The sequence below is a fragment of the Anopheles coustani genome, chromosome X (assembly GCF_943734705.1).
Source record: "Anopheles coustani chromosome X, idAnoCousDA_361_x.2, whole genome shotgun sequence".
NCBI lineage: Eukaryota > Metazoa > Arthropoda > Insecta > Diptera > Culicidae > Anopheles > Anopheles coustani.
Genome location: NC_071290.1, coordinates 17,079,919 through 17,100,111, shown reverse-complemented (window position 1 = coordinate 17,100,111; position 20,193 = coordinate 17,079,919). Strand labels below are relative to the sequence as shown.

Here is a 20,193-nt window from a genome sequence, read left to right as displayed (position 1 = left end):
ATGCCCACCAGCATCTACAGAAACCACATCCGGCCAGTTTCATGTGGCGTAAGGCCTTTGGTAACTGAACAACCGACCAACGCACACACTGATTGGTTTCGAAAAGGCATGGCTTTTCTTTCGCCACGTGGGCCACGTGTTGTATGATTCCCATTTGATAGTTTTATACGGTTTCTGTTTTCATCTTCGGGAATAATTCCGGCAAATAGAAACCTGCGGCAACCAATTTCATAGGCAATATTTTTGTTAAACTATTATTGTACAACTGCTTTTTCAAATTACAAATTACTGGAAATAAAAGCTTCTATGTGAAAGCTGAAATACAAAGCTTTGTGTAAAAGCTCGCAGCTGTAAGCTTCTGGCGGGAAACTTCAATGGCGCAATGGCCCCACTGAATAAATTAAAATCTTATTTTTCGTACGCTTTATGAAAATAAAACAATAGGCAGCAAAATTGCAATGTTTGTTAATGTATTAGGTTTCCTATAAAACATTCATATAAAATATATTCCTTACATCTATCAACAGCGGAATTGAATTGTATACATTTAGCGCCATCTCGCAATAAACGGGGAATATGTTCAACCGCTGTTTAACAATATCCTCTCAACGATCGCCACTTAAATTTTACCATGTGATGTCTTTTCATCGATACAGTATAGTCGACCCGATTCGTGGATTTAAAAACAAAAAGAATCCCTCATCTCGCTGGTTGTGGCTGTGAGTGTTACTAACATAGATTGCCTTATTGCTTTCGGCCCACATGGTAAGTAACGTTAACTTTTGTTTTACCATCACACTGTTTCTTCTCGCTTCTGCAGATTGCTGTAATACTATCCACCTAAACGTGTCAAACATTACATTAATTTCTGTTTATCGACTAACCTACTTTTTGTTTCGCTTTGCCGCAGCCTGGACAGAGAGAGAGAGAGAGATGAAGACCAACAAAAGTCGCTCTAGGGGGAAAACATCAAAGGTATATTGCACACATATTTGTACCGTTTAGCGCTTGACTTGTGAAATAAAGCAAACTGCAGAAAACTAACAACAACAAAACGTACATACGGTCTGGTGAACACAAAATCAAGAAATAGCACAGTGCCTAATAATAGCAGATGTTTCTCCTGCCGTGTGACTCGTAGTACGTTATAACGTGAAACTATTTGCACTGGTTTGGAAGCATCTTGAAACCTTGCCACTCATGGAACGTTCATTATTCAACACCTCGAACAGCCTTCTTTTTCCTAGCTCTAGTTATTTGCAGTTAACAAAATATTTAAAACACATCCCCCATTAAACCCTGTTAGCACTGTCACGGTTCTACCTTTCTTCGGACGAAGTTTTCCTACTAACGTTGTATAAAAGGCTAAAAGTAGAGCTTCATGTTGAAGGGAAACCTCTCATCGGCGTTATCGGTAAACTCCAACGCGGTGAAAACACCGTTTTGTAGATCTAACGGTTGTTGTCATACTCTGCTATATCCAGTCTTGACTTTGAATGTGCTCAATACCATGGAAACACGCAACCTGAATCTGTGGTACGTACGAACGCAGGCGTAGGTCACTTTCGGTACTAACCGTCCAAAAATAGTTCATATAAAATAACCCAGACTTATCGGTACTCTTTGCCTCACTTCTAATGTATATAATAATAAACACTACCTTAGCAAATATCCGGTGCGTAGTTCGTTGTGCGACTCTAGCTGGATTTAAAATTATACCAAATGTCCTAATGTAACTATAAACGTGTAAATATTAGTATGTCTGTTTAGTGTGATGTAAGAATATCCTCCCTATACTCTTGCCTTCACTTGTGCGCCTGCCATGTCACGCTCTTCGTTCGTTCTTATCTTACAACAGTCTCAGCGGCGGCAAACTGGGCCTCGATCACAACGTTGATGGTGAAGATTTCGTAAAATATCAGCCCGTACGTGTAGAGGTCCACGAACGGTATGCAGAACCGGTCCGCCAGCCAGGGCAGCGCGAAATGTTTCGTGCCGAACGACACGGCCAGCCCAATGCCCCAGTAATTCTCGGTGTCGCACGAAACGAGCCCAAGAGCGGAGAGGTTCAGCAGCAGCACAACGGTCGCGACACGGTCAGCCAGGTGCCGCTGGCTGAGGTCACTGTAGATACATCCGGCCACGAAGGCTACCAGTGCCGACAGCAGAAAGGCATACCCGAGGTTGCTTTTGTGGCAGATTGGGACCAGGGAATCCGGACAGAACCGATCCGGCCGGTGATGCTCGATGAACAGCTGTGCGTTGAGGAACGGGAGTGGACAGACGCGTGCGAGCAGGGCGAACCGCTCGTAGAGTTTGCGCATCGCCAGACTCGGCTGCGGATGACTGAAGCGGACGAGCCCGAGCAACGCGTATGCTAGGAGGAATACCAGCAGGCTGAACACAAACGGGATCCCATCGGAACGGTGCTCGGGTAGATGCTTGAGAGACCAACCGGTCACGCCAGCCAGAATAAAATGGGCTAGGCAGGTCGGTGCCGGCGAGCCGTTCATCATGGTAACGAAAAACAGACGATTTGGATTGCTAAAACGACACAAAATAAAATATTTAGTAACCGCTCGCTGTTGGTGGCCGAGGGACCAGCTGGTTTTTGATTACTTGGTAGCAGCACCCTCCACCGCTGTTCCGACTCAACAGGCTAACTGGAGCGACCAGCCAAAATTTCCCGCTAGACTAAAATATTAAACATGTTTGTATTCAACCATGAAAGTGCAAACACGTACGCTAAGTTGCAACCTACCGAGAACGACGTTCAGAAACCAGTGTTATCAAAATCAACGATCTTGCATAGGGCGAAAGGGGAGCACGCATGGGGTAGAATAGTGAGTAGTAAGGTTAAACAAAGCGAATAAAAATAAAACAACGTGGAATGCCCTATCTATCACATTAGAAGCGGTTAGCAGCACTGGCAGGCCCTATGCCCTCTATGCGTTGAAAGGTTGAGAACGCGATCTTGGGGGGACACCAATTTTGCAGACGCGCGGGAGCACACTACGGAACAGAAATGCACGGCCAGCAAATCATTTTCGCGGGGTTTTGGAATTTTTGCTACTGCCAGCTGGTCACGATCGGTGGCTGTATTGCTCTGCTGCACGTCGGTAGCCGGTTCGTCGTACACTGCACAGCATCATATTTAACCACAGGTGTGAAGTAACGATGCTTGGCACTCCCGAATTGTGGCTCCCCTCCAAAACAAACTGTTGCGAACGAGGGCAAACGTCACCGATGTCATATGCGCCAACGCAAAAGCTCCACCGTGTTGAGATATATCAACACACCCAACTACCATAGGTTGACTCTGATCGCCGAAACTAAAATATCTTGGGCTGGAAACTGTTGCTCCGCAAATTTTAATTAATATTTCTAGATTTATTCATTTTAATCCGATGAGAAATGTAAAATAATATACATAACGCACATGGCAGCTGATCAGATGAAAGCTCCCCAAACAGATCAGACGAAGCTTTTGAAATATTGCACGTTTTCGAACATGAAATGTTCTAGATGTTTCGAAAATATCATTGATGATTAGGTCATCTTCGATCGTAGCGTGTTTAAATTAAAGTGTATGTATTGAAAAGTAATTGTAGAAATTAATGCTGAATTATAACCGGTTCTTAATTCATATCCTTTTTCCTCCTTCTACCTGCTTTTCGGATTGACAGCATGTAGGGCTGTATCTAAGCTTAGCAGACGTCCTGTCAACTGCGATTAGCGTTTATAACGCACCGTTGAGTTTTTCGTTCGTTATTTATATGCTTAAACATACTCATCAAATAGGGTAAAGGAACAGAACAGTTTTGCTCTTTTCCATCTGTTGCTAGTACTTTATGTAGTTGATTGATTCAATGGTCGAAATCGCTTCTTCTACGCTCGTAAATCCTTCCATTTTGTTTTCCCCTCCGGAAACGAGCAGCCAGTGAATCTGGTTTGAACTCGCCATGCTGTATCCGACTTCCCTGCCCGCAGTACAAGAAGGCAGCAGTTCAACCGCGGTCATCGAGTCGAGCGCTGCAGGAAATCCATCAGTCGGTTCGAGGCGCGGGGCAATTCGAGATGTGACAAAGCTAAAATCGCCAGTTTTCGTAACGTGTCGTATCACCCGTGTCGCGAATGGCATAGAACCCACGGTGCAAATGGTGAAGTGTTTTAGCTGAAACAGTTGAACGAAAACAGCAACCGTGCAGCTAGCTGCAGCCACAGAGGTGCGTCCAATCAAACGGCAAAGCAGCAGCAGGGGAGGCAGTAGCGGGGAGAAAGAGTATCTGATTGAAACCGTCATCGAAGCCACCGTCGGTCATCTTTCAACCAAAGTGAAGCGGAGCGGAAGGGGGGTGGGGGTGGCCAGCACAAAGGTAAGTGAAGTGGTTGTTGCATCTAGCCGAAGGCGAATCAAAGATATCTCTCGATACGGGCTTTTCCGTTTGTGACCCTTTCCACTTTTAGCCCTGGGACTGTCTTTTGGGGGCAACGATGTTCTTTTTATCCCTTCGTTTGCCTTTGTACCGTTGAGAAAAACATACCTGTCGAATCGTCGCACAAAACACTGAATAAATGATTGTCGCCAAACAGAGTACCCATTTGCCACCATTTGGGGTGTCTCTTACTCGTCCATTCACCAAGCATTGCATCAAATGCACGGAACGTCGTTGTTTCTCGATGTGCCAAAGAAAGTTCTCCGTAAGTAGGGTGAAAAATCATCATCCCCAGAATTTCACGAACCCTCCGTTTTTCTTCCTGCTCGCAGGCAATAGCAGCAGCAGCACCAGCGGTTCCTTGTGTCGGAAGGGATGAATGTGTGTGTTTGTGTTTCCGATTCCGATCGATTCTGCAGCTTTCCTTTCGCGGTTGGCCACCGGTAGGATGCGGTGGGACGCGTGGAAAATCGCTCGCTCCTCTGGCTTTGTCATGCTTCATCATGGGAAGAGCAAGAAAAACCAAGCTCAAACTTTTCGGATAAAGGGTGGTGGGAGGGCTGGAAAAAAGCAGCAACGGTGGTGCTAGAAGTAAATACAGCAAACCAAAGGGTCAGCCTTTGACCGCGATGCACGTGCAACTGCATGCTGTGTGCGTGTGCGTGCGCCCACGTGAGTGTGTGTGTGTGTGTGTGTATGTGTGTTTACATGTAAGCGCGTTTTGTTGTGTGCATGCATGTATGTATGCGGGTGCAGCTTCTTTGGACTATTTATACTTCTACGAAAGCCTCTACCTCTGCCGTGTTTAACAATGCGTGCTGTCAAATTGCGTCAACGGGTTGCGTGTGTGTGTGTGTGTGTGTGTGTTTGTTTTCTCTTCTATTTGTCCTTTCCCAGTCGATATGGGTTGTGTAAATCCTTTCCCGTAAGGTATACATTACCCTCCCTCTGTCGCCACCGCAAATGTTCTGGACGATGCAAACGAATATCCTCGCGAACATCGTCCCGAACCTCGCTGACTCCTCGCTGAACTCTCGCATGGAAGCCATTCCGCGAAACGGCAGCCTCACACCCGATAACAGCGTCGCAGATGGTGATGAGCTCATTTTGTGCGAGACAAGACGAAAGAGTTGTTACAAAGCAGCAGCCCATTACACGGGACGGCTTACATGGCCCAATCAAACGCGGCGGATGTATGCGTGCGATTGCCGCAAGAAAACCGATCGGACACCTCGGCAGAGGAGCAGCCTCTTTGTGGCTCGTTGGGCTTGGTGTGGCACAGAAAGGAGTTCATTGTCTGCTGCCACCCAAGTCCGGTTTGTCAGTATCTGCTACTTGTTTCCATTCGACAGCAGACAAAACACGCACACGCATCTCTGCGTACGCATCGCGTTGTGCTAAAGTAGCAGCAAAACCATCAGATGCAGAAACCGTTTGGATTATGTTGTCCAAATGTCTCACTGTTGTTAAATTTGTTACCCAGGATTTCCGTCTTTGTCTCATGGATAGACACAGACATACACACACACTGAAAAAAACATCCTTGTCCTCACACTCGGCAGTTTGCCCCCGATCCTTGCGCTTTCACGCACAGACACCCTTCTACGTTTGGCAACACGAAGGAGCATGAACCTTCCATTTGCACTCCCTGTCCCAAGCAGATGGCCATTTTTGTTTTCGGTCCATCCGTTGATAACTGCAGGCCGTCTTTTGCCTTTCGCGAAGGAGCAGGCACAGGAGGAAGAGTGGCGTCCGGGGTGTGTTTGTCTTGCGGTGTACTTTGTTGTTCGGTGCAACAGCAACACACCGCGAGATAAAAAAAACCCAGCTAAAAACGAACCGCAGCAGCCGTTGCCCGAAATGATGCTGTGCAGACACTGCAGATGACTCTCTGCTGATATTCCACTGGCGGGCGTTTATCGAAGAAGGAGGTGCACACTGCCATGACATTCATTACTTCCTCTCTGTGCATCATTGGAAAACGGGAAAAATAAGCAGCTTGACCAAACCAATGTGCCAAAGGTGATGGGGAGCTACGCGTGCAGCGTGGACAGCGGTGTTTTCGGCGCCAACAATTTTTCCCACCATTTCCATCGAACTGAATACACGCATCATCTAGTAGATGCGGTTTGCCCCCGGGCAAGGTTTACTCCACCAGCAGCTGTTTCTTCGGATATAACGATGGCGATGCTAATGACAGTTTATTGACGATGGTTGAATGACATGAACAGCAGGTGTCGAATGGGGACAACAATATCTTCACCTAACATCGAAAACGAACCCAACAGAATTGTTATTTAACTTTACAACACTTCCTGCGAGCAAGTTGGAGAGATTCATCTGAAAGTTGTATCCTTTGTTTTGAAAACAATGTGTGCGGAAGGAAACAATTGAACGCATGCCAAAATAAACATTTCCCTTTTCACTTCTTATTAGATATTCGACCACCAAGTTCATACGAACGTTAGAGAAGGATTTCAAACTAAATTTCATCAATTTATTATTATCGATGAATTATTATCAATTTGTAAAACAAACCCTTAATATACTCTCAGACATTACAACTTACCTTACCTTACCTTGGTTGATTGTCTTTTTATAAGTCCTGCATGGTTTGTAAAAGATTCAAATAGAATGCAACAACTGAGTTTGTTGACCTTTGACGTGTAGAGAGTGTAAGTCTACTTTCCGCGTCCCTTGAATGACTAAAACTGTCGAGGCAACTCCTAAACAGAGGAAGTGAGGGTAGATGCTGCAAAGAACCATGTGTACATCTTCCTGCTGAAAAAAGTCTTTGAACGTTCGAGACGTCCTTCACATAAGGTTAGTTGAAGCAATAGTTCTAAGATGTAGCAGCCCATCGTGAATGTGGTTGCTTCCTTCCAGATTTTTCAGAAACTTGGCCAATACAAACCCAGAATAGGCGACACAGGAGCACGCCGACTCCTCGGTTTGAAGTTCGTTAGTTATCTCTTAACAAAACCTCAGCTTACGAGCTCTGCTTTGTCACAGAAGCCCTTTCCCCCACCCCTTAACCTCCTTTCTCCCATTGTGGGGACGAGAGTCGATGCAAGGGTGAAAGCATTTCCCCATTTCGAAAACACATCGCGACCAACCAAAATCGCCAGTCGAAAAGTTGTTGTCGTTCTCTGCCTTTGTTGTGTTGGGAGGGTTTTGTGTTGTGGATTGTTCTCTGCCTATATTTAGATTTGTTCTATCGCTCTCTCTCTCTCTCTCTCTCCTTCTCTCCCATTCGACTTTTCTTTCACTGGATTTTCCGAACGTTTACTTACAGAAACAGCCTTTTGGCGCTCCCCGAGTGCGGGGGTTTCCGAGCCAGAGAAAGGTTTTCACCGCCGCCTTTTCTTAAAGGAAACACCAGCAGTAGAGGGTATATGGAATGTCCTTTTCGGCATCCCTCCAGAAAATAATCATCTGTATGCTCTCACTCAAGAAGTACGCATGACCCGTAAATTGATAGGAAAACTAAGAGAGCGAGAGAGCAGGAAAATGAAACGAGAAAGAGAGCTAGTAGTTTTGCGAGTGTGTTAGAAATTAAGGATTTTGTTTTACTTAACCCTTAACGGTTCCTAAAAAGTGGCGTGTCGGCAATGCTTTTCAAAATGTTTATGTTGTTAACATTTCGTTAACTTATTCGTCGTTTGAATACACGCTACAGTTTTCGTAGGAACTATCGCTGATGCCAAAAATATAATTACTACTTAAGGAACCCTTCCAAACTGTAGATTACACAATTGGATTAATGTTGTTCGATTGTCCTAAGTCGTGCGCAGCATCAAGGCAAACTTTGAGTTCCAGGGAATATGTTGCTAACACTTTTGAAACCGGGTGTCCGACTTCAATGGCAGTGGATTGTTTGATTTTCTCGGTTTGTATACAAAAATGATGTCAACATCCGTGGAACTTCTCGTCAGCAAGATGCGTGCGTGCCGTTGCACAAGAAGAGAAAAATTTGATTTGAGATCTGACGCATGAGGGAGAAAAATAAACTAAATGTATCATAAAACCCAACCACAACTGTCTTAACGACGATGCTTCTCCGGCCAAACCTCAGTATTTAGCATGTTTATTTTGATTTGGTATTTCAATGTAAGTTGCAACTTGCGCACAACATTTCGCTGATGCTCAACATCAAAGTAGAACATATGTTAGCAAACTCAGAACTAGCTAATAACATTGGACAATCAGTTTTTGCCGTTCAATAAGAAATATAAAATACTATCCAGTCCTTTTCTTGTCGTTATAGGTTTTGTTTATACTGGTTAGAACTATCATACACCAATACTCCAACACCGCAGCACATTTCCTCACCTTTACCTACCAGGAGGGCTTTAAGGGTTAAGAGAAGTTCTGCAAAGTTGGCCTATGAAGGACGAATGGGTGCAAGCAAAGGTCACAGATACAGATTCGGGAAGCGGAACGCTTTTCTTTGACGTTTTCCACACTGGAAAACAACCTGGTGTTTTGTTACAAAGAATGCTCTCCTTCGAAACTGCACCACACAAAGCGAAAATCCGTATGAAGGTGAGAAAGAAAGAGGAGACGGTCGAAGCACCCACCTCAGATTTGTTTTATTTTTCGGTACATTTTTGAGCTGTCATTGAAAATGTTGGGTAAAATATGTCAGGTACTACGACCTTTTGGGTAAAGTTTTCTTATTCGTTGTACGCATTGGTATCAGTTTTTACCATCGAAAATTATTAGGCCCATTTCTCTTGTTCACTTTCCCCTAGCACATACACACACATACTCTCAGGCGTCCTTCTCGATGCGTATGGATGTGTTTGTTGTTGATGTCGGAAAGGACGAGCCAGACCCTTCGGGCCGAAGCATCCATCCAATCAATGTTGTCAAACTTTCTTGCCGAGTGCGTGATCTGGATCTGGTGTTCTGGATCCGAGCGCCATTCCCGAGCAGAAACGGCTTTTCATCATCTGCATCATCCTTTTGATTGTTCTTTTTTGTCTGTGGTGTGTTGCTTTGTATCAACTATTTTAGGTTACCAGTTTTGCTCTGTGTACGTCTCTGCGATCATCTGATGGGATTCTCTCTCACTCTCGAAACACTCGAGCTTCGTTTGGGACACATCCCATGGGACACCCGAACATAGCAAGTGTGAGCAGATCTTTCTCCCTCGCAGGAGGTTGGCCATTGCGTGCAGTAATCTAGTAGGAAGCAGCGTCTGTGTGTGTGTGTGTGTTTGTTGAAAAAAGGACAAAATGTGGTTCTTGATGAATGCATGTGGGAGTTCGTCCAGGTTTACCTGCCAAGCCCGGCAGTTGCAGGTTACTTGAAGGTTGGCAACACAGCGCAACCTTAAACTATTTCTAAACACAACACATATCATTACTCCGGGCAAATATATCCCTGAATGCACAACACACATACACACACACACGCTTGAGAAGAAGGTTCGATAGTATCGAGTACACAAATGGGACACTGGAAGTTGCGTTCGAATGTTCTAGAAGCAACTTTTCCCAAGATGCGTTCGCACCATCATGGCTAGCTCTGATTTCTAGTGAATGTGTATGGCGAGCACGGAAGAACCAGTCCAAAAAACACGACGGGTTGGGTTACAATGGCAGCGGATTGTCCGATTATCCCGTTTTGTATACAAAACTGATGTCAACATCCATCGATACTGGAGAACACTCGTCAGCAAGATCGAAATCACTGGCTGTGCTGTGTGCTGTGCCTATGCTCTAGCGAAATATTTTACCACGCACGGAGCGTGACACGATGCAGGAGAAACAGCAATTAAGTTTGCCATGAAATCCAACCACAAAACGAATGATGCCTTTACGCCGATACTTGAACAGTGCGTGCGTTGTTTAGAGGTTTATTCTTGGTCCCGGATCTGCGTGGCAAGCGAATTTTTAGACCATCAACAGTGTGTGCGCGATTGTTCTCCGATGGGTAGGAAAACTACCCGCAGCTGCAGCTTCCCTGAATATTAGTCGCGCCGGAAGTTGGGCCACACTCTGGCGCCAATCGACTCGGGGCTCCCGGTTTGGAATCCGAGAGAGATGGAGCGGAGTGCCTATGCTCCAGCAATACTCGGTGCTATTATAAACAGATTTATGGAATCGTTTTCCACTCCCATCATCATGGTTCTAACTCCGTTCCCTGTGTCTTGTGTTTTCCCCATTTCTTTGCAGCATTCCAGCGTGTTTGTGGATGTGCACATGCGACAGTACACCCTCCCACCCATCCGCAAGCAGGCAGGCAGGCAGGCAGCTCTGGCCAGCAGAAAGCTACTGTAAACCCAGCTCTCCCGCCCTCGGTGTGTGGCGCTCGTCCAACTCCACCGGAAGGAACAGATTGGAGTCAGCGGGCAGAACCGTCTCACTTCATCGCTAGCTGCTGGTTGTGATTGGTGGTTGTGAACGACTCCCAGGAGCAGCTGGAGCCCTCGATTCCGGGGAAGGAAGCACTCGGCGTCATTCGGTTAGTGGTGTTTAAGGCCTACTCCTCCCCGGGCCAGGGAAGGACGCCCAACGAAAAGGACGATTTTGCGAATGCTAGTGAAGTGTGTGCAGTGTGTTGGGAGAGCAGATAACAAAAAGAGAGAGAGAGAGAGCAAGAGACTGAAGCAAGAGAGTGTATGTGAAGTAACAAAAGACAACCTATAACAAAGACCTAGTGTGTGAAAGTGATCCTGTGTGATTAGGAGTCGACTTGGACCGATCTGACCTCCGGCAGAGTCGCACAGCTTGCTTATATCGTTCAGGTAGATCTCACCAATTGATCCGAAGTGCTGGAACTTCCAGCAGGAGCAGCAGCACGGTCGCAAGTGGCAAGTGGAGAACTCGCCCGCAAGGTGATGCTGCAAAACTAACGGGGAGGACTGCAAGAAACAGAAATACGGAATGGTTGCACCGGCTAACAGTGGGTCGGCTGGTGGGCCGAACCCCCCGTCCGGCTCGTCCTCCTCCAACAACCATCACCAGCAGCAGGAGCAGAACCAGCAGCACCACCACCATCATCAGCACAATCACAGCAATAACAACGAGCCGGACGGCGGTATCGGCGAATGGAACCGCATCGAACCCTCCGGTGGACGAGATAATGGACCGGCTGGTGGTGGTAGTGGTGGCGGCGCTGGAAATGCGGCGAATAACGCCAACAATGGCGCGAACCAGAGCAACCAACAGCAGCAGCAGCAGAACAACAACGGTAACAACAGCAACAACAACCCGAACGCGGAGGAGTGCGATCGGTTCAGCTTCGAGGACTCGGACCGCTTCGAGGAGGACTCACTGTGCAGCTGGAGCTCGGAGCCGGAGAGTGTGTGCAACAACTGGCGGGGCTGGAAGAAACCGACGGCCGGCATGACGAACTCGTTCGGGGGCAGCTTTAGCCGCCGCACGGCTGACGGAGGTAAGGGTGTGTTGTTGATCCAAGTCCCAGTCCTAGTCTGTTTTGCTCCCAATATCTGTCTATTACTCCCCCGATATCTTCATGAGGCATTGGGGTTTTGCACTCATTTGGATACGGATATAACTCATTTGGATACGGGCTAGAAAAAGAGTAGGTTCATATCTTCCTCGTGAACCGGAGAGAAATTGCGATCTTGTTTTTAGGAACCAACCTTTTAGGAATCAACTTCACAGCTGTAACCAACGATCAACCAATGACCAACCAATCAATGTATCAATCAAACGCATGATGCCTCCGAGGCATCCAAGAACCTAGTTCCGGTTGGCCGGAATAATGAAGTCGGCGAAAACGAGGAAACTATGTTGTTGTTGGCAGTTGTTGTTGCCTACCCCATCCATGATTGAAAGGGGGCATGAACGCGTCCGAGTTTGTCTCTGACTTGTCAGATTCTGTCTGATGAGCCGTATGTAAAAAATAGTATTTGACATGTATGTAAAGATGAACATTATTGTTGGTAATAAAAAAAACTCTAGAATCATACGGAAAATTCTATAATAAAAGAAAGTTATGCAAAACTATTAACTTGGTAAATGTCCAAAATTGGAAAAGTAAGTACGCCAACGAATGGAAACAAACATAACGTTTACATCCCTAACAACCATAACGTAATTGTTAAATGTGCAATAAGTTTACTCGTAAAGTTTGGAAGCATTGATTTGTTTGTGTTTATTGTAGTTAGAATTTTTTTTATCTAGGACAACCACAATACTCTGATTTATTGTCTATTTGCGACTAAAGATGAAAGTAGATGATTGCGTGTCAAAGCCATGCGTTAGATGACTTAAAGACAAATGTTGAAGAGCTAAGAGATGCCTTAAAGTCTGGAGGCATCGGCTGTAATGCCTTACATAATGAGTTTCTCACACGCCCGTGCAATTTGGCACAATGTGTGTGGGTGGTTCACACTTGTCTTTTCGAGATACACAAAGTCGTGAGGAAGATCTGTGCGCGTCGTGACGGAACGTCCTTAACGCTATACTAATTGGTTGGCGCTATGTGGTCCATTGCAGAACCGACGTCGCTAACGGAGCTGGCCGCGCGCTGCGTCGCCTCGTACATTCCGTTCGAGCTGTGCGAGAACCTGTACCCGCCCGTGCCCGAGCAGATGCAGCTGCGGATCGCCTTCTGGAGCTTCCCGGACAACGAGGAGGACATCCGGCTGTACTCGTGCCTAGCGAACAGCTCCGCCGACGAGTTTCATCGCGGCGAGCAGCTGTTCAAGAGCCGGGCCGTCAAGGACCCGCTGCAGATCGGCTTCCACCTGTCGGCGACCGTCGTCGTGACGCAGCCGCGCAACCAGTTCAACGTCGCGGTCACGTTCGACCGGCGGCGGATATCGTCGTGCAACTGCACCTGCCAGCCGACCGCCTACTGGTGCTCGCACGTCGTCGCCGTCTGTCTCTACCGGATCCATTGTGTAAGTCGTGCGCGAACGGTGATGATTTGACCCCTTGGCAAGCCATCTGACCCGCTTTTGCTATCCTTCCTTCCTTCCTTCCGCAGCCTACCAAAGTGAGCCTCCGGGCGCCGGTGTCGGAGTCGCTGTCGCGGTTGCACCGCGAACAGCTGCAGAAGTTTGCTCAATATCTGATAGCGGAGCAGTCGCAGTCGATACTGCCGCTCGCGCAGCGCCTGCTCGACGAGCTGCTGAGCTCGCAGCCGACGACGATCAACACGGTGTTCGGGGCGCCCGATCCGACCGCCGGTGCCTCCGTCAACGACCAGACGAACTGGTACCTGGACGAGAAGACGCTGCACGACAACATCAAGAAGATCCTGATCAAGTTCTGCCTGCCGACACCGATGGTGTTCAGTGACGTAAACTATCTGACCAACTCGGCACCGCCGGCTGCCGCCGAGTGGAGCTCGCTGCTGCGGCCGCTGCGGGGTCGGGAGCCGGAGGGCATGTGGAACCTGCTGTCGATTGTGCGCGAGATGTACCGCCGGTGCGACCGGAACGCGGTCCGCCTACTCGAGATCCTCACCGAGGAGGTGATGGCGTGCGATCAGATACTGGTGTGGTGGTTCAACATCAAGCTCGCCCTGCTGGTTGGCTCGAACGGGCACGGTGGGGGCGGCGGGGGCGGCGGCGGCGGTAAGCATGGCAACACGCACAGCAACTCGAACGCGACGCAGCACGCGTGCGCCTCGCTGTGCGACGAGATCGTCGTGCTGTGGCGGTTGGCCGCCCTCAACCCGGGCCTGGCGCCGGACGAGCGGGACATGCTGCACGCGCAGTTCACCACCTGGCACCTGAAGATACTGGACCGGGTGGCGAAGAACCTGGTGGCGTCCTCGTCGCACAGCAGCAAGCAGCAGCAGAACCTGCGCAACGATGCGGAGCTGTTCGCCGGCTTCAAGCCGGCCATCGAGGCGTGCTACCTCGACTGGGAGGACTACCCGATCGAGGGCGTCACGCACACACAGGACACCAACCCGATGTACCACTGCCCGTTCACCTGCTTCAAGCAGAACAGCGAGACGCGCGGCGACTCGAGCGGCCCGGGCCAGGTCAACTCGAGCCAGGCCGTGCTGCAGAGCAACGTGAAGCAGTTTCAGCTCACGCCGCACCATCACCACCACCATCATCACCACAGTTACCATGGTGATCACTATCACCATCACCACAGCCACCATCACCAGCAGCAGCAGCAGCAGCAACAGCATACTTTGGGCAGCAGTGCCACCGACCGCTACCGAAGCGTGATCGGTCCGATTGGGGTCAGCCGAGGTGCGTCATCGTCCGTCGTCGCGCCCGGTGTAACGCGCGGTGGACTAAACGGGCTGACAAAACCGAGTGCCATGAGCGTCGCCGCACCGGTTTCGGAGTTGGCCGCGGGTGGCCGGGTGACGTCCGTCGGTACGACCGAAACGCCCAGTAGTAGCCGCGGCATCAACTTGGCGCCCGGAGCGACCACCGGTGCCAGCCGGCGGGGCATCCGCGACCGACCGTACGGCTCGACCGGTTCGAGCACCAGCAACAACAGTAGCAGCGACAGCGTACCGGACCGGTTGATGAATCAAGGTGCTGCTGCGGCACCGGCATCGAACACAAGCGTCTCGAATGACCCGGAAGATCTGGCGGGCGTTAGCAACGCCGCCAACAATCAACAGCCAGCGATGGCGGGCGGGAGCGGTGATGTGCCAAGCGGCGGAGGCAACCGGTCCAGCGTCAGTAGCGAAGGTTTCTGCGAAAACGAGGACGACCTGCCGCCAGCGGGCGAGGAAAAATCCTCCACCAACAGTAATAGTAACGCTAACAGTAGTAGTGGTGGTGGTGGTGGTGATGGGACTGCTGCTGCGGTTGCGGCCACCGAGTCCGCGACCGCACTGATGCTGAGCGTAAGCAATTCATCCTCCAGCTCGTCGTCGTCGTCCACCTCGCTGTCGTCCAGCTCGGCCAACACGGCCGATCTGTTGCAAAAGAAGAAGGAGGAAGCGGCAGTGGTGGCGGCGGCGGCGGCGGTGGCGGTGGCGGTCGAGAGCACCGGTTCGCTGTCGAGCAGCGAGTCGAGCAACGAAAACAGCATCCTGAACGACATGAACAACTACGAAATCTCGGGCAACATCAAGCTGTACGAGGTGCTGAACATGGTCGAGCAATCGGCGGTGGACGGGACGACCAGCACCACCATGGCCACCGGCAGCGGGGGCAACGGAAAGCCGAACAGCAGTGCCAAAGGGCAACCGAAGGATGGTGCGCCGGCTGAGGGTGTCGCCAGTGGGGAACCGTGCGCCGCCAGCACCAGCGGGACGTCCGACGTTACAGCTGAGAAGCCACCACAGCCGGGAGGCGGTGCGGCCGGCGCGCATTCGAAATCAATCAAACAGCAGCAATCGTCCGATGCGAAGCAGCAGCAGGTGTTCTCCAACATCAAACCATCGGAGGACGCGTGGGATATTCTGTTTGCCCGCGCCGAAGGGCTGCACGCGCACGGGCACGGGCGGGAGGCGTGCACACTGGGCGTCCGGCTGGCGGAGGAGATGCTGGCCAACCCACCGAACCTCATGATCGATCTGCCACCGCCGCCCAAGAAGAAGGGCAAAAAGCACAACATCAACCCGATCTCGCACCAGCTGAGCGTGCTCGCGTCCGCCACGCTGTCCAAGTGCGCCTTCCTCTGCACGGTGCTGGCGGAGAACTCCGAGCACTATCATCTCGCGTTCCGCGTGTGCCTGTTCGGGCTGGAGCTGTCCCGCCCGCCCGCCAGCACCAAGCCGCTCGAGGTGAAGCTGGCGAACCAGGAGTCGGATCTGCTCGCGCTGCTCAAGCGCATCCCGCTCGGTCAGCCCGAGCTGAAGATTATCCGCGAGCGGGCGGAGCAGCTGCGCGACGGTATGCTGAAGTCGCGCGGCGAAGCCCTGCTGCCGATCATGCTGGCGAGCTTCATCTTCGATGCGCTCGTCATGCCGTCGGTGATTGGGCGTGAGAATCGGATGCGCGTCATGAGCAACTCGTGCTGCTACCCGACGGACGAAAACCTCGGGTTCGAGGCGGCCGTCGCCGCGCTCGGCCTGAAAGCGAACGTGTCCGAGGCTGAGCATCCGCTGCTGTGCGAGGGTACCCGACGCCAGCGGGGCGATCTCGCGCTCACGCTGCTCTCCTACTACAAGGACGAACCGCGCAAGATTTGCCGCATCATGGAGAAGCTGCTCGACCGCGAGATTCACGTGCTGATCAAGACCCCGCTGCTGCCGTCCTACTACTCGAACAATCCGCCGACGCGCAGCCAAACGTCGCAGCTGCGGATGGACGAGTACGAGGCTGCCGGCAATGGCGGCGGCGGCGCTGGTGGTCATCATCATCACCAACAGCAGCATCTGCAGGCGTTCGCGGGTGGGAATGGTGGCGCGCGCAGTGGAAGTAGCCCTGCGGACCTACCGGCCGCAGCCGCTGCCGCTGCCGCCGCCGCCAGCGCTGCAGCACCGCATCTCGTGCAAGGGGCGGAGTTTTGTCTCGCCAGCGGTAGTCGGCCGCAGAGCAGCACCAGCGCCGAAATCGAGATGGCCATCGGTGCCCTGAATCTCGGAGGGCCGGCGGTAGGCAGCGGTAACTCGGCCAGCGGAGGGACGCCACCCACACCGGCGGCTGCAGCAGCTGCGACACCGGCTTCGACAGCAACGACAAGCGCGGCGGCAACGAGCGCCCCTACCACGACAGGCAATGGTACAAGCACAACGACCACTACGACCACCACCACTACCACGTCGTCGGTGACGTCGACACGCTCGAAGGACTCGCGCTACAAGGGCAAGCGGGCGTACCCGTCCATCCCCAACCAGCCGTCGGAGGCGAGCGCCCACTTCATGTTCGAGCTCGCGAAAAATGTGCTCACGAAGGCGGGCGGCACCTCGTCGACGTCGCTGTTCACGCAGGCGTCGACCAACACCAACCACCAGGGTCCGCACCGGGGCCTGCATATGTGCGCCTTCCAGCTGGGGTTGTACGCGCTCGGGCTGCACAACTGCGTCAGCCCGAACTGGCTGTCGCGCACCTACTCGTCGCACGTGTCGTGGATTATCGGGCAGGCGATGGACATCGGTGCGCCCGCCATCTCCTTCCTCATCGACACGTGGGAGGGCCACCTGACGCCGCCGGAAGCGGCCGGCATGGCCGACCGGGCGTCGTCCCGCGGCTGGGACAGCAACATGGTGAACCCGGCGGCCGAGCTGGCGCTGTCGGTGTTGCCGCACGCCGCCGCCCTCAACCCGAACGAGATCCAGCGCGCGATACTGCAGTGCAAGGAGCAGAGCGACCGGATGCTCGAGCGCGCCTGCATCACGGTGGAGAACGCGGCCAAGGGCGGTGGCGTCTATCCGGAGGTGCTGTTCCAGGTGTCGCGCTACTGGTACGAGCTGTACCTGCGCAACACGCCCGGCGGTGAGATGGAACCCGAGGAGCAGCACGACTACTTCAACGTGAACCTCATGTCGCTGATGGACTCGGGCGGTGCGGACGGTTCCGGCGCCGGCGGTATGCTCGGCGGTCCGGCCAATGTGGGTGGCCCCGCGGCACAACCCCCTGGCACGGCCGGTTTACCCGGCACGGCACCGGTCGGAGTGGCCGGTGGACCGCAGCAAACGTACCAACATCCGGCGCTCGCCTCCCTTGGCCTCTCGTACGGTGGCTACGGATTCCAGGGTCCCATCTACCACCACCAGCATAACATGCCGTACTCGGCCAACCAAGTGGCCATGGCGTACATGACGTCGCCGCCGCAGTATCAGTATCCTCCGCCACCGCCACCGCCACAGCAGCAGCAACCGCACCAACCGGGTGCCAGTGGCTACGCACAGCCGACCGGCCCGCTGAACCCACAGGCCGCAGCAGCGGCCGCAGCCGCCGCGGCAGCCGTGGCCTACCAGTCGATGCAACCGCACGGGGTTCCAGCACCCCCGCCGGGCTACGGTACGCCACCGCAATTCCAGGGCGTTCCCGTGCAACCACCCGGCGGTCCACCTACGAGCGCCGGTCCGATGCCGGCCAACTTGCAGCAGTACTACGGCAACCCACAGGCAGCGGTCGCCGTCGCCATGCAGCAGCAACAGCAGCAACAACAGCAGCAACAGCAGCAGCAATCCGTGCCCGTCGGTGGCCCCCAGATGCCACCCCAGATGGCGCAACTGCCAGCAGCCGTGGCGGCGGCAGCGGCCGCAGCAGCCGCAGCCGCTCACTCAGCCGCTCAACAGCAGCAGCAGGTCGTTCCGGGGGTGGGCGGACCCGGAGCTCCTCCTCCGGGAGCCTCACCATCGCAACCCGGTGGCCCGATGCCCGGCGCCAACAGTATGCGCCCGCAGTCGTCGTGTCCCGCCGGACCACCATATGGCGCGTACGGACCCGGGGCGGCAGGTGGCGGCCTACCCGGCGGTGCCGGTGGTGGACTGCCTCCCTCGTCGGTGGGCTCTTCATCGGCTAGCTCGAGCGGCGGTGGTAGCGGTGGCCCCGTAGGGAGGCCCCGCCATCCGCATCAGTTCAGCCCGACGCAGCTACGCTATCTGCTGGCCACGTACAACGCCGGCATGCTGGCACTCGAGACACTAGCGCGCCGCGTCCACGACGACCGACCGCAGGCAAAGTACGCACGCAACCCGCCGTACGGCGAGGACGTCAAGTGGCTGCTACGCATCTCGAAGAAGCTGGGCACGCAGTACCTGCACCAGTTCTGCATCTGCGTCGTCAACTCGATCGTCAGCCCATTCGTGCTGCACGAGGTTGCCATCGAGTCCGCCCACTATCTGGCCCGCAACAACCCGGCCCTGGTGATGCAGCATCTCCGCTCCGCGCTTACGCCACTCATGAACAAGTGCCAGAGCATGTAAGTGTCCACCACCACCTCCAGGCGAAACCATTATACTCATCCGCTTTCCTTGCCCTTCGCAGGTATTTCCAATGCATTCATCAGAAGCTGTACCACCTCACCGTGCCGGACTACGAGGACTTCACCAGCACCATCCTTTCGGCGCGGAACGCGTTCCAGATCACACCGGAAGGAAACGCACAGTTTAAGGACTGGCTGCAGTCAATCAAACGGTACAATTAACAACTTTGCTTGCACAATTTATATATTTTTATTTTTAATACAAATCAGTGCTTGTAGAAACAAAGTAGGGTGACGAAGCTAAGCTGACATTCCAATCGTATGCAATGTGAACAACTTTAACTGTTTGAATCATATACTTAAAGTGGCAATGCTTGTTGTACATAATTTATTCACTTTACAAACATCCATCCAACAAATTCCACCACCTTATCATCAGTGGGATGTTGTTTGGATTAAGGTCAGAAATAATTGTTAGCAAAAGCACGGGTTTTTTGTTTGTTACTCGATTCAGTTTTAGTATATTGTTTATTAAACGCGTTTAATAGAGTGTGCAGCTGATAATAGCTTGGAATAGGCCAGCGCGAGTTGGCAGTAGGTAAACCATTGCAATATGATAAGAGGAATCGTGCTGGAGTAGGGATCAGTTGAGGCAATTGGTGCGATTGATGCGATTATTAATTACTTTACCACCCTCTTTCCAATGACACCAGCTCGAAATCGTGCAAGAAGGAGCTATGGTCACAAATAAACGCTGCTCTCAATTCCAAATGACAAAGACTAGATGCGATTGGTTCGGAGCTGAACATGATGCTGGCTGCGGCGGCTGCGTCGGCGGTCACCAACAACAACACAGGCACCAGTAACGAATGCTCCGCCGCAGGTGGCAACAACACTAGCACCATCAGTAATAGCGCAAAGTTGAGTGGCGGTAGTAATCACGGTCATCCCAGCCCCTATGCGGTAGAGTTTGG

At 52.0% G+C, this 20,193-nt stretch overlaps 2 protein-coding genes across 2 annotated transcripts; one reads left to right on the top strand and one right to left on the bottom strand.

The window, feature by feature from the left end:
- Window positions 1-459: 459 nt before the first annotated feature.
- On the bottom strand, window positions 460-3,202 carry LOC131268791 (uncharacterized). The gene is made up of 3 exons (XM_058271066.1): window positions 2,762-3,202; window positions 2,620-2,694; window positions 460-2,544 (listed from the first exon to the last, which is right to left on the bottom strand). The coding sequence occupies exon 3, from the start codon at window positions 2,514-2,516 to the stop codon at window positions 1,845-1,847; it is 672 nt and encodes a 223-aa protein (XP_058127049.1). The 5' UTR covers window positions 2,517-2,544; window positions 2,620-2,694; window positions 2,762-3,202; the 3' UTR covers window positions 460-1,844.
- Window positions 3,203-4,054: 852 nt separating this feature from the next.
- On the top strand, window positions 4,055-20,071 carry LOC131269641 (zinc finger SWIM domain-containing protein 8 homolog). The gene is made up of 7 exons (XM_058272108.1): window positions 4,055-4,376; window positions 10,619-11,840; window positions 12,911-13,317; window positions 13,404-14,756; window positions 15,015-19,216; window positions 19,282-19,431; window positions 19,933-20,071. The coding sequence occupies exons 2-7, from the start codon at window positions 11,330-11,332 to the stop codon at window positions 19,991-19,993; spliced, it is 6,684 nt and encodes a 2,227-aa protein (XP_058128091.1). The 5' UTR covers window positions 4,055-4,376; window positions 10,619-11,329; the 3' UTR covers window positions 19,994-20,071.
- Window positions 20,072-20,193: the final 122 nt, after the last annotated feature.